General features: G+C 44.0%; 1 protein-coding gene across 4 annotated transcripts in view; it reads right to left on the bottom strand.

Annotated features, from left to right (window-relative positions):
- LOC144485238 (NACHT, LRR and PYD domains-containing protein 3-like) overlaps positions 1–14,170 on the bottom strand; it is a 66,171-nt gene that overhangs the window by 22,531 nt on the left and 29,470 nt on the right. For all 4 annotated transcript variants that reach the window (XM_078203453.1, XM_078203454.1, XM_078203451.1 and 1 more), the window contains 2 exons: positions 7,713–9,498; positions 1,011–1,097 (listed from right to left, as the gene is read on the bottom strand). In XM_078203453.1, coding sequence (XP_078059579.1) covers positions 1,011–1,097; positions 7,713–9,498 — 1,873 coding nt within the window. The remainder of the gene's footprint in view (positions 1–1,010; positions 1,098–7,712; positions 9,499–14,170) is intronic.

Below are 14,170 nucleotides of genomic sequence, written 5' to 3'. Positions count from 1 at the left end.
CATTTGGTCGTACATGTAAAGAAAATTAGTCGTAGTAACACAGTACTGGTTGCTGGGGAAAGCCACTGTCAGCTTCCGATAAATGAAAAGGTACAGTTCACCTCTCCTGCCTGTTTCCTGTCACTCAGATAACTTCATATCCAGGCTGCCTTTGCCTCTTTTATTTCATGGTCTCCAACTTTGCTCCCAAGCTTATTTTGTGTCTACTAATAGCGGGTAGTGTTTTTAATAACACGAATACTGATAGCAATGGTATATTTAGTATCATTATTTGTGTTCTTAAAAACAATGTCCATTATTAATAGGGACATCATTCAGACTATTCTGCACTGTGATTATTGCCATTGCCAGCTGAGCTGTGCCTTGAACTGCTGGGCTGTGAGCTCTGGAATTCTCTTCATAACCCTCCCCATCTCCATCTCTGCATTCTCTTTTCAGATGCTCCTTAAGCTCCGTTTAACGTAAATTTGAAAGTGGATCCCTCGGGATAAAACTCATCAGAATTCAATGTAGTTTGTAATCTGCCTTACCGATATACAGCAGTTTTCTATGTTTAATCAAACTGAGAAGCCGACAGACATAAACATCTACAATTTGAATGACAAATTATACTGAATTGAACTTGCGACCAGCCATATCTGGGAATTCTATAAACATTTAATTGTTTTGTCCATCTTTTTTATTCTCATGAATGGATTTGAGAATAATTATAAATGATTAGTTAAATCTTTCACTCCTGAATCTCGCAGTTTATTGTAACTCAGGTTCAGACACGTCACTGACTGGTTTGTACTGAGAGCAGAGGTGAGAATATCTGAGGCTGTTACTCTCCAAACTGGAGATCAGAGAAAGATTTCAGGAATCAGAGTAAATCCGTGGTGTTTAACACGAATACTGACAGGAATGATGTGGAATGGTTATTAATGACACTATTACTGATACTGATAATAATTTACAGTGTCAGACCATCCACTGATTATTAACAGAATCTCTCACAGTCTGATACTTACTCCAGTTTCTGTATTTTACATTCTGGATTCCTCAGAGCCGCAGACAGTAGTTTCACTCCTGAATCTCCCACGTTATTGAGATGCAGACTAAATGGAGAAAGTGAGAAACACATTAAATTCAGATTAATGTTCAGCAGAAAAAATAGCTGGATCTATTTTTGTGTCAGAAACTTAGCACGAGTGGTGACCTGATTCAAGTTACAATATTATATCTCATCCAAGTTGATCTTTCTCTGCACCCCAGCTGTGATGGGAACACTGCATTCTGGACTCTCCTTTCCTTCCCTATGTACGGTATGCTTTGGCACTAATAGGTGTGACAATATTAAATCAAATAATATCAAGCCCTTTCTGTTGAATGGAAAAGGCAATCGTCAGCATTGAAAAATGATGAACAATTAACTCTTTTACACCTCTCAAAATGTATATTTTGTTTAATTGTCCATGGGATATGGGTGTCGCTGGCTCGACCAGCATTTATTTCCCACTGCTAATGGCCCCTAGAGGAGGTGATGCCCACATCCTGTGAACAAGCAAGTAACGTTTAAACATGTCCCACATTCTGGTCTCATTTCCTGATCATCAGAATTACCCTCCTGAATCTCACTGACCCTGCTAAGATTCCAAAAATTCAAATCATTTCTGCTGTTACATAAATCCAGGATTTTCTGAGAATTGTACATTTTACTGAGGGTTAAATGATAAAGCTGTGAGAGTGGATCGCTCGGGATTCCCCGTGCTTCTTAACTATTGACATTGTATCATCTGTATAATATCTCAGGGCGAGTTAAAGTGTGAAACTGTGCTAACTGTTGCTTTAAGGTCCATCCCCTAAATTTTATACAACAAGGAAAGAATATTCTCCCATTAGAAAGTTGAAATATTTCTGTTTGATTAGTTTATAGGGGAGGGGTGTCTCCCGCTACATTCCACAGTAAACAGGACCTACATTTTCTGCAGGTCTGGCTCGTGTTCTATCTCCGGGAATTACCATGAGTTCTTACTTCCAGTCGATCCTCACATTGAATCATAGAATCATAGAAACCCTACAGTGCAGAAGGAGGCCATTCAGCCCATCGAGTCTGCACCGACCACAATCCCACCCAGGCCCTACCCCCACATATTTACCTGCTAATCCCTCTAATCTACGCATCTCAGGACTCTAAGGGGCAATTTTTAAACTGGCCAATCAACCTAACCCGCACATCTTTGGACCGTGGGAGGAAACCGGAGCACCCGGAGCAAACCCACGCAGACACGAGGAGAATGTGCAAACTCCGCACAGACAGTGACCCGAGCCGGGAATCGAACCCGGGACCCTGGAGCTGTGAAGCAGCAGTGCGAACCACTGTGCCGCCCAGGGAAAGGGTTATCCGCAAACCCGGTTTCATATCACTGACAGTTTGACTGGAGATTTTCCAGCAGCAGGTTTCCTCATTCAGGAAATTCTGGTTTCCTCGGCTCAGATGTAAGCTCTGCAGTCCTGCCACATTTAGCTGTGAATGGTAGTGGATGATGAAACAACAGGAGGAGGCTCCACAAATATCCCATCCTCATGACGGAGACGACTAATACATCAGTGCAAAAGATATGGCTCAAATATTAGTAACCAACTTCAGTGGCTAAACCGTTCAGAGGTCCCCAGCATCACAGATATTTATCAGCGAATTCGATTCACTCCACGTGATGTCAAGAAATAGCTAAAGATAATGGATACTGCAAAGACCACAGATCTTGACAATATTCCAGTAACTGTACTGAAGATTACTGCTCCAGAAGCTGCTCTGTTCCTCGCCAAGCTGTTCCAGTAGAGCTACAACACTGATGTTTACCTAAAATAGTGGGAAATTGCCCAGATATGACCGTAAACAAAAAGGAAAGAACAAATCCAATCTGTCCATTTACCACCCCATCAGTCTCCTCTCAATCACCAACAGAGGAAGGCGTCATCGAGACTATCAAGCAGCATTTAATTAGCAATGACCTGCTCGCTGACTCTGAGCTTGTGCTTACTCAGGGTCACTCAGTCCCCTACCTCATTACAGCCTTGATGTAAACACGGACAGCAGAGCTGAACTCAGGATGTGAGATGAGAGTGTCTGCCCTTGACATCATGGCAGAATATGACCACATGTAGCAAAAAGGAGCCAGAGAAAAACTGAAGTCAATGGAAATGAGAGAAAAAAACCTATCTGCCGGTTGGAGCAACACCAGCACAAAGGAAGTTAGTTATGGTTGTTGGACCATCTGCATGATGCAGTGCAACAACTCACCATGGCTCGTTACACAGCACTGCCCAGTCTGTGATTTCTATCCCTGGAAGGACAAGGGCAGCAGATGAAAGGAAACATCACCACCTGGAAGTTCCCTTCCAAGATACACACCATCCTGACTTGGAAATATATCACCGTTCCTTCACAGTGACTGGGTCAAAATCCTGGAACTCTCTTTCTCACAGCACTGTGGGTGCACCTACACCACAGGAGTCACTAAATGCAATTCCAGTGATATAATTCTGAGCATAGTTGCTTTCCAAGCAGTTGATACAGGTTTAATTCCCAGATATCTCAGTTTGTTGGAGTGTGTGAAGAGAGGGTCATCTCAACTCCAGGAAATGACAGCAGGAAGTTCTCAGGAAAGTGCCCTCGTCCCAACCATCTTCAGCTACTTCATCAATTAAATTTCATCCATCATAAAGTCAGAAGTGGAGATGTTTGCTGATGTCTGTACAACGTTCAGCACCATTCTCGACTCCGCAAGACAGTGATGCAGGACCTGTCCATATTTAGCAAGGCTTGAACAATATTCAAGGAAGGCTGACAAGTGCCAGGCGATGACCATCTCCACCAAGAATGAATACAATCATCTCCCTTTACATTCAATGGGATTATCATCACCTGAATCCTGACTATCAGCACCTTCGATGCTACCATTGGCCAGAAACAGACTTGACATATCATTACTGTGGATTTTAGAGAAGATTAAAGGCCAGGAACTCTGCGCAAAGTAACTCACCTCCTGACTTCCAAATACATTTCCACCATCGACAAGACACATGTCAGGAATTTAATTAAATACCATCCACTTGTCTGCATGAGTGCAGCTCAAGATTCAGGAAGCTCGCCACCATCCAGGATAACTCTGCTTGTTGACTAGTGCTCCACGTTCAACATTCATTCCATCACACCACAGAGGTACAGAGCGAGCAGTGTGTACCATCTACAAGATGCAGTGCAACAACTCCCAATGGCTCGTTACACAGCACCTTCCAAACTTGTGGTTTCTATCCCTAAGGACAAGGGCAGCTGATGAATGGAAACATCACCACCTGGAAGTTTCCTTCCAAGATACACACCATCCTGACTTGGAAATATAGCACCGTTCCTTCACAGTAACTGGGTCAAAATCCTGGAACTCTCTTTCTCACAGCTCTGTGGGAGCACCTACACCACAGGAGTCACTAAATGCAATGACAGTGATATAATAATGAGCACAGTTGCTTTCCAAGCAGTTGATACGGGTTTAATTCCCAGCTATCTCAGTTTGTTGGAGTGGATGAAGAGAGGGCCAGGAGGCAGTAACCACAACCGAAAAGACTGGGTCAATCCAATTTAGTCAAGTCTGCAGCTCCAGCCTGGAGCAGTAGTGTTAAACTTAGCTGAGGGTCCGAGGGTCAGTTGATCATTCAGCTACTCTGAGCCGGCCCATGCTGAGTTCAAAAGGGAAATGGTGAATCTAATAGCGACACAGAGGAAACTAAATTCATTGGTTGGTAAAAAGAAATGCCATTGGCGACTAGCTTTATATTGCTGTTAATTGGAGGAAGCAACAGAAAGGTTCAATGATGGTTCTGCTGTTGATGTGGTGGACATGGAGATTCAAAAATCATCTGATGCAGTGACACAACAGACTTGTGGCATAAGCTCATAAAATAACTGGGAAAGTCGCAACGTGGATACAAAATTGGATGAACAATGAATAATGGATATTTTTCAGGCTGGAGGATGTCGGTAGTGGAGAACCCGAGAGGTCAGTATTGGGATCCTTGCTTTTCCCTGATATATATGAATGATCTAGGTATTTGCAGTATAGAGGAAAATTTCAAAGTTTGTTGATCACAGAAACCTTTGAGGCATCGGATACTGTGAGGAGGGGAGCTTGGGACTGAAAAACGGACAATAGTGGAGTGTACAGATAGGTGGCAGATTAAGTTCAATGCAGAGACGGGTGAGGTCATACTTTCAGGAAACATGCACATGAGGAAGGAATATAAAATAATCGGTGGAATTGTTAATGGATTGCAGGATCAGAGGGACTGGACGTATATGTACATTGATCATTGCCGTTAGCAGAGCAAGTGGAGGGAGCAGTTAATAAAGAATACAGCATCTTGGGCTTTACTGCTGTGAAATAGTTTATGTTTGTAGGCATCAGATAATAATTCATGAGTTTAAGTTGAATTTGTGTTTCTGTGCTTGTGTGTTAAGAAAGAGCCAAAACTTTAATTTCACTTCGTGTTAGACAAAGCTGCCTGCCTGCGGGTTTTTTGTGTCCCTGCATTTTAATTTAAGGTTTACGACAATGTCAGAGTTATAGAGGTTAAAAAAATGATTGCTTATATTCAGAAGTCCACAATGAATGATAGAAACACTGAGTTTCAGTTGCAACCAGTTAACCCAAGAAGCGAGATGGAGTTCACAGAGGCTGCCAGGAGAGGCAGGGCAATGCAGGGACTCAGAAAGCAGGACCCACAAGATAAATCACCGTCAGAAACCAAGGAGGAAAAGAGGAGTGCCAGGAAGACAGAAGTCAAAGAGACAAAAAAAACCTGAATCTGAACAAGCGACTGCTCCCTGAAGTTAAAGAGAGGAGCAGAGAGAGGCTCCCAGTTAAAGACAGAGCTGCGAGGTGCAGACATTGTAAAGTTTGCTCACGAGAATCCAGATATCTGATATATTCCTAAAGTTGGTGACACCTTCATACAGACTATGAGGCGCTGGTGTCTGTTGGCATGGCTGAGTATGGAGGAATAATGAAAGGAAACATTGAAATATTGGACAGGGATCCTTGGTGAAGGCACCTGACAGAAAGCATTGAAAAGATTCCAAAAGCTGCTTTTGTTTCTCGAGTGGAGCTTCTGGAGCGGAAGCATCAGTCCCAGTGAGACGGGTTTTCTCACATTGTTACAAACATTTGGGGGGATTTGAAGAAGAATCCACTGAAGTTACTTTGGGTGGCATCTGTCACTGAGTTTCAGAGAGTGGTGTATCTGAACCACAGGTGGATTGTTGGTTTACATTAACTGTGTACTTACTGGGAACATTAAAACATAAGATCTATTTTGTAACTCGTGTCATCCTTACAGATCTGCAGACATCTGTGAAGTTAGATGGGGTGGTGCATTGCAGTTATTTTTTTAACAAAGGTTTTATTCTTTTGTTAAAAGTTAATCGACGACCTTGTTATTCTGTTCATCTACATTTCTAAATAATAAAACAATAAATAAAAGTTATGATTTACTGAGCCGGGTTTCTACTCTTCGACCTGACTGTCCAGAAATCAGCTGGGATCATAACATTGTCAATAGGGGCATAGAGTACAAGAGCAAGGAGGCTGTGCTGAACCTGCAAAAGACATCAGTTAGATCTCAGTTCAGTGCGTCATACTTTAGGAAGGCTTAGAAAACATTGGAGAGAGCGCTGAACATGTTTAAAAGATTGGCTACAGGGATGTGAAACTTCAGACACGAGGATCGATAGGAGAAGTCGTTCACCTTGGAAGGAAGAAAGCTGAGAGGACATTTGATAGAAATGTTCAAAATAGTGATGGTGCTGGAGAGAACAGGGAGCAAATCGAAATGTTGCTGCTCGGACAAGGATCAACAACAAGATTTAAAGTGATTTGCAAAAGATGCAAATACAGTGTGAATAAAGCTATTTTTTTTAAACACAGCGAGTGATTCAGGTTTTATGAGGCTGCAATCAGAACCATGGAACAGAAACAGCGTGGGCTGCTGTAACCTAAGGGAGGTTTCTTTTCATAACTGCACACTGTGAGGTTTAATACAAGACTGAACCTCCACTGCGACCCTGACTGATGTTACCAGTTATCACATGACTTATAAAAGGACACTGTCCCGATAAAACACACACCAACTATAATACATAACAGAGGCAGCGTGCAGGAAAATAATCCTGACAATAATTAGCCACAAACTGTAAGCTGTACCGAACACAAGAGAAACAAATTTCCTTCCAGCATCATACATAATCAGATGGTTTCTGTTGGGAGAGTGAAATATCCTTTTTCTAAATTTGTAACGAGGCCTTTACACCTCTAATTATTTAAAATTTATCCCAATAATGCTTTTATTCACTCAAGGAACGTGATCATCGCTGGTTTTGCCAACATTTATTGCCGATGCCTATTTGCCCACGAGAATCTGCCTTCTTGAACCGCTGTAGTTTTATCAGAGAATTAAAAATTTATTACAGGTTCAGAAGGAGGCCAATCGGCCCATCATGTCTGCATCTGCTCTCAAATGAGCTTTATGCCATTGTGCCATTCTCCCGCGCTTTCTCTGTGACCATTGGACATTGTTTCCCTCTTGACTTCCTCAACTGAACATGTCTCTGTTTTATTTGGAACAAAGGAAATGGCTTCTCAGCAATGAAAATATCCGCTCTGAGACCAAACAGTTACCTCAATTCCTGACATTTGTGCAGAACGGGTCCCAGCCGCTGGAGCCCTTCACACTGAATGTAGCATCGCTCCAGATCGAGGTGTTTTATTGTATCACAGACTCCAATGACATGAGACAGGACCGCACAGTCAATCGGGGTCAGTCGCAATCTGCTAAATGAAAGTTTTTCCACAGATCCCACTGTGTTCCGAGCCAGTGCTTTATTCTGAGACTCAAACAGGTAGTGGAATGTGTTCAGGAGCTTCCTCTTCCCAGTTTCAGTCTGTGAGTCTCCAATCTGCCCTTCAACCTTCTCCTTCACCCAGTCAATCACTCGGCAGGTTGTTTGATGAAGAAACGGACCCAGAAACTCCACCAGGGGTCGAGCTGACTGTGGGGAGGAGAGACCAGCAACAAAACGGAGAAATATCTCAAATCGCCCATCTTCCTCACTGTGGGCTTCACTGAGGAGTTTCCCGATCTCCCCGGGATCTGGAGTCAGGAATTGTGTGAGTGCAGCTGCAAACTCTTGGATGGTGAGGTGTGGGAATGTGTAAACCACACTCTGGGCAGAATCATCTCTCTCTAAAAGCTCCATCAGGAACCCAGACAGGAACTGGGAAGGTTGTAGATTGTACTTGATCAAATCTTCATTTCTAAACACAATCTTCTTCTTGGAGACTCCTGTGTAGGCCATCTCACCAAGCTTCAGTAACACATCACGGGGGTTTTCAATCTCTCGGCCATGGTTTTTCAGAATGTTGTAAATATAGTAGGAATATAGTTGGGTGATGGTCTTGGGAACTTGCTGCCGTTTCCTGTCTCTTTGTGTAAAGAAGGGACCCAGTGACAGACCCAGGATCCAGCAGTAGGAAGGGTTGTAACACATGGTGTACAGGATCTCGTTCTCCTCCACGTGTTTGAAAACAGCTGCTGCCACCGTCTGATCTTCAAAAAACTTGTTGAAATATTCCTTCCGTTCATCACCAACAAATCCCAGGATTTCAGCCCAGACGCTGATGTCAGCCTTTTCCAATAACTGTAATGCAGTGGGGCGGCTGGTCACTAACACTGAACATCCTGGGAGCAGCTTGTGCTGTATTAAACTGTACACAATGTCAGACACTTTACAGCGGAATTCAGGATCTGTGCACATGGACTGAGGTTCTGTATTTCTCCGATTGTCAGCAAAATCAATACTGTCCTTGAATTCATCCAAACCATCGAATATAAACAGCAATCCCTCTGGGTTCTTCCAGAGCTCTCCCACAATATTCCCAAAGTAAGGATAGAAAAACAGTATCAGATTCCTCAGGTTTATTCTGCAGTTAATAGTGTTCAAATCCCGGAATTTAAAACTGAAAACAAATTGAAAGTGTGGGTATATTTTCCCAGTGGCCCAGTCATAAACAATCTTTTGCACCATTGTTGTTTTTCCAACTCCCGGGACTCCACTCACTGCTGCTGAACTCCCAGAACTGGATCTTGAATGGGATTGGTGGAATAATCTCCTAATTTTTTGCAGCAAACCTCCCGTCTGGGAAAAGCTGCTCTGGAACAATTGATCAGTTCGGATTTTTTCCAGTTTTTTCCGGAGATGTTTCTCTCTCCATTCTTCATGGTCTCGGCCTCTTGCCAGCAGTTCATGTTCGACAAGTGTCCGATCTCGAACAGTAGAAATAACCGTTAGCTCAGCGTATCGATCAACCAGCTGGAAAATCTTAACCTTCTCCTTTATGAGGATAGTGTTCACTCTCAGTGTTCCAGCTTGTACCCGGAGTGTCTCCTTGTGTTTCTGTTGTAGATCTTCAATCAGAACAGAGAGAAATGTTAGTTGCATTAAAACACTATCTTTGCTGAATTGTTAGACTTACTTTACAGTGTCAGTCAAGGTTTGTGCTGGAATTGAAATTAAGTTACTGGAAACCTCGCTTCACAAGCACCAATTTTCAATTAAAGTTTCAGATCGTGACTTAACTCTAATATTTCCATAACTTGTCCATTTTATAAAGGTGATGTTTTCACTCTGATGGTTAATGCTTTCCAACCTGCCCTTAATACAGACACCTCACTGGGAGTCTGCAAGGATCATGGTTACATGACAGACGATTTTCGGGTCCATTAGTCTGTGAACGAGTCGGTGTTCCCAATCTGCTGCAGAAATGGTAAATGGGATATTGGATATGAATGGGAGATGGAGAGATTGTAATTGTTCAGGAGTCTCACTGTGACTGCATCCCTCCTTCAACAGGTTCCCTTTCATACTGTGTGAGCATTGGAATACCAACAGTTTTGAACATGGAAAGTTCTCCTATTCTATCAGGCTGTTGCCTGGTCACCCATGTTACTGGGGAGCCGGTTGGCTCAGTTGGTCAGATTGTGGGCCATATTGCGTCAGCAGCACGGGGTCCGATCTCCGTTGCCTCTGGGGCAAATTCGGGACCTCACTCCTTGCCTTATCCGTGCCGGAGATCATTCAGCCGTGGTTCAAACCTGCCTTCAGACAGAGAACTCAAAGAATACCCACCCCTTTGTTTCAGCAGTTGTACATGTAGATACATTAACTGTGTTTTGATAACCATTCTGCCATGATGGCAACAAGAAAAAGAACAAGGAGCTACTTTACTAAGTGTAATATGAAACCAGGAAACATTCACAGTTCATTTGAACTGTTTAACAATAATTATAATTCATGGTTAATTATGTTTCTTGTTTCCTATCACCTCGTTTTGGGAAATGGAAAATGTATTTATCTTCGTTCTTACATTGGGTTTGAAGGAAACCCCTGAATTAAGGGATTATCCTTTCAGTAGAATAATGTGCTCTCTTTAAAGACCATTCGGAAACTAACCAATAATTTTGTATTAAGCCTAAATACTCCCTTTTCCTCAGAGACATTCTTCAGATTAATGTTCAATTGTGTGAACACCTGTAGTATCATCATTTTTATCAAAGGTTGTCTGACCTCTCAATCTGTTCTGTGATATGGTAAAGATTATTGGGGGCGATTCTCCCATCCCAACGCTCTAAATCTTTAGCACGGCGGGCCGGGACAATCGCTTGTGGGCCGATTTGTGGGATTCAAGCATGCATTCCCGACGCGCACGCATCTCCGAGTGCCGGATATCCAGCACGGTGGGGACCACGCTGAAAACCAGTGGGAACAGCAGGTACGAGATTTTAATCTATTTTAACCTTATTTTAAAGTTATTAGCGGGCCTGGGACTGAAGCCTCCGGACCCGCAAGCATCTCCCACTCCCGTCAGTGCAATTTCACTCCGGCACCGTTCAGATTCGCTCCCCAGTTTCAGGGAACTAACAGGAGGCCCCGCTGGAGTGAAGGGAGGGGTGCAATTGGGGCCCCTCAGGGGGTTGGGTGGCTTCAGGTTGTTCCCCCCTGGGTATGGGCACTGTGGCAGGGCCAGACTGTGCTCCCGGCACTGCCTAATGGGCAAAGTGCCCATGCCCATGGGGCACCTTGGCACTAAGAACCAGGCATGGGGCAGTGCCAAGGGGGCAGGGCCTAGGTGGCCTCCGTGGGCAGGGTGTCTGCTTTCTTTGGTGGTGGGGGGCATCTGCTGGGCGGGATTAGGGTGTCTGCCTCCCATTGGTGGGGGGTGGGGGGGGGGTAAGAGAGAGAGAGAGAGAGAGAGATCCGGAGAAGATCGCGGTGCTCCGGGACGGGAGAGGGTCGGGGCTGGCCTGGGAAGTTGGGGGGGGCCGTTAGGGGCGGTGGACCCAAGGGGCAGCACTACAGGGTCCCGTGGCTGGCCAGCAAACTGCAGGCTGACAGCTCGGGGCCACTGCGCATGCGCAGAGGTCAGGAACTGTCAGCCTCTGGTGTGAATAGACCCCACCCCCCAAACCTTTAATGAGATTCACGCTTGTGACCTCTGCATTGCACAGACTGTGGGAGATTAGAGTTTCAACTCCCACTGAAAAAACAATCGTCATTTATACCAGTTTCCCGCCAATTCAGCACATAGAACCTTTTTGGGAGAATTGCCCCCAATGTCCCTCATTTCTTTACCATTTTCCCTACAGTTCAAAATGGAACAAATCAGAGCCCCGGAAGTACAGGCCTCTCAGCCTGACCACTGTTATTGGGAAGATACTGGAAGGGATATTAAGAGCTATTCTTTATGAAACATTAGAAATTCACAATAAACTTCCACATTTAGCCCTAACGTGGGGAAAATCAGAGCTTGGGAACTGCAAGTCGACCAGCCAGACGTCCGTTACCAAGTGGACATTGCAAGGGATAATATAAAGTTTTCTTTATGATCACTGGGAAAGGGAAGAAACCATTATAAATTCACAGAAGAACTGAAGAAGTCCAACTTGCTGGAGTTTGAGGAAGTGAGTAGAATCATAAATGATGGAAATACGGTGGACATTGTCACCCTCGACTTTTAGAAAGCTGTTGATAGGTTTCCTCACCAAAGAATGTTGTTATATCAGTGGAAATGTGAAACTCTGCTTCAAGAATCGTCTTCAATATTGCAACTAAAACTTAGTGGACTAGATGTAGTTTGGCTTGAAGACATGTCACAAATGATCTGAACAGAAAATGTTGGATAAGATCAGCGTCCATGGAGACAGTAATTATCATTTTGATTCCATATGGCGCTCCCTCAGAACTCAGTCACATTGGACTCAAAATGTTAACTATCGTTCTTTCTCCAGGTACTGCCAAAACTAAGTCTATCACACTTTTTTATTGTTTTTACAGATTTCCACATCCATAGTTTTATTAAAAATGTTAGCCCGGGACTCTCTACTCCTCACAGTCTGATATTCAAGAGCTGAGCAAGGTTTAACATATGAACTCGGGGCTTGCAGCATTAACGTGATGTCTACAGTAAGTTTGCAGATGCCGACAATACAATGGTTTACATGGTAGAAGGCAGTGAGATAAAGAAAAGTTTAGATCTGTGATAGCAGTGGGCACACATTGTTCATAAGTTAATAACATATAGGAGCAGAAATTGGCCATTCGGCCTATCTAGTCTGCTTTGTCATTCGATCATGGCTGAAATGCTCCTTATCTCAATTTTCCAGCCTTCTCCCCATTACCAATTAAAAATATGTCTCACTCCTCCTTAAATTTACTCACTGCCCCAGCACCTCAGGGTCGCCAATTCCACAGATTCACAAAACAACGTATTAAGATAGATGTATCTCATACATAGTGGTCGAGCTAATATTGAACAGACGGATTCTTTGTGTGAAAGATATTGAGACACAGAGACAGAAAAAGATCTCAGTGCCAGCGTACACATATCACTGGAGGTCTGTGATCAATGTTGAGAATCTGTAGCTAAAGGTAACACGACATTGGGTTACATTCACAGAACCAATCGATATTAGATAAAGAAGCAGTAGCTATAGGAGAGTGAGAGCAGAGGACACCGGGACAGACATTCAATTGCCCTTAGGGGAGAGAGTGTGAGAAGAGAACACTGGGATACTGAGACAGACAACAGAACCTAGAGGAGAGCGGTAGAGGACGACACTGGCACAGACATTCAACAGCACCCAGAGAAGAGTGAGGGGGGAGAACACTGGAATACTGGGACAGTCAGCAGCACCTAAAGAAGAGGGAGAGAGTAGGACACTGGGACAGACAGTCAGCAGCACCTCGAGGAGAGTGCGCGAGGAAGACACTGGGTCACTGGGACAGACAGTCTGCAGCATCAAGAGAAGATTAAATATAGAGCAAAGAGTGCAGTGAGAAATTTGAACACTAGCTTGGAGTTTGGAGATGCTGTGTTGACATCAGGATTCAAAAATGGTGCGGGGCCAGGGGAAGCAGCCGATTGGGTAAGTATGATCGGGTAAGTTTTTATTGGTTTTATCACTTATGGTTTTTAAAGTCTTTATTTTGTGGTTTCTCGTTTGTCCCTGCCATTATGCAGGAACAAGGAACCGGGAAGAAGCGATGTAGAGTAATTGATATTATTTAATTTTTGATATCTTTCAAAAGGTAAAGGGCTAGGTCATGGCAGGAGATCTCAAAGCTGTGGTGTGCTCCTCGTGTTCCATGTAGGAAGCACACGTGTGCAGCAAGTGTCTCCAGCTGCTGGAAGCCCATGTTTTAGAGCTGGAGGTCGGCTGGGACACTATGGAGCATCCACAAGTATTGAGGATTACACTTATGGACAGGTGGTGACACCGCAAGGTAAGTCTCAACAGGCAGGAAGGGAATGGGTGACGACCAGGCAGATCAGGAGGACTAGGCAGGCAGTGCAGGAATCTCCTGTAGCCATTCCCCTACAAATCAGGTATACCGCTTTGGAAATGACCTCTCAGGGGAAAGCAGCAACAGACAAATCTGTTGCACCAGGGTTGGCCCTGCTGCATAGAGGAGGAGAAAAAAGTATGGGAATGCAATCGTTATCGGGGATTCAATTGTAAGAGAAATAGACAGGCCCTTCTGTGGTCACAGACAAAATTCCTGGATGATACGTTGCCTCCC

This window comes from Mustelus asterias, unplaced genomic scaffold (genome assembly GCF_964213995.1).
Source record: "Mustelus asterias unplaced genomic scaffold, sMusAst1.hap1.1 HAP1_SCAFFOLD_176, whole genome shotgun sequence".
Classification (NCBI taxonomy): Eukaryota; Metazoa; Chordata; class Chondrichthyes; order Carcharhiniformes; family Triakidae; genus Mustelus; species Mustelus asterias.
The sequence above is the reverse complement of the archived record's forward strand: the minus strand, read 5'-3'. Positions and strand labels throughout refer to the sequence as shown.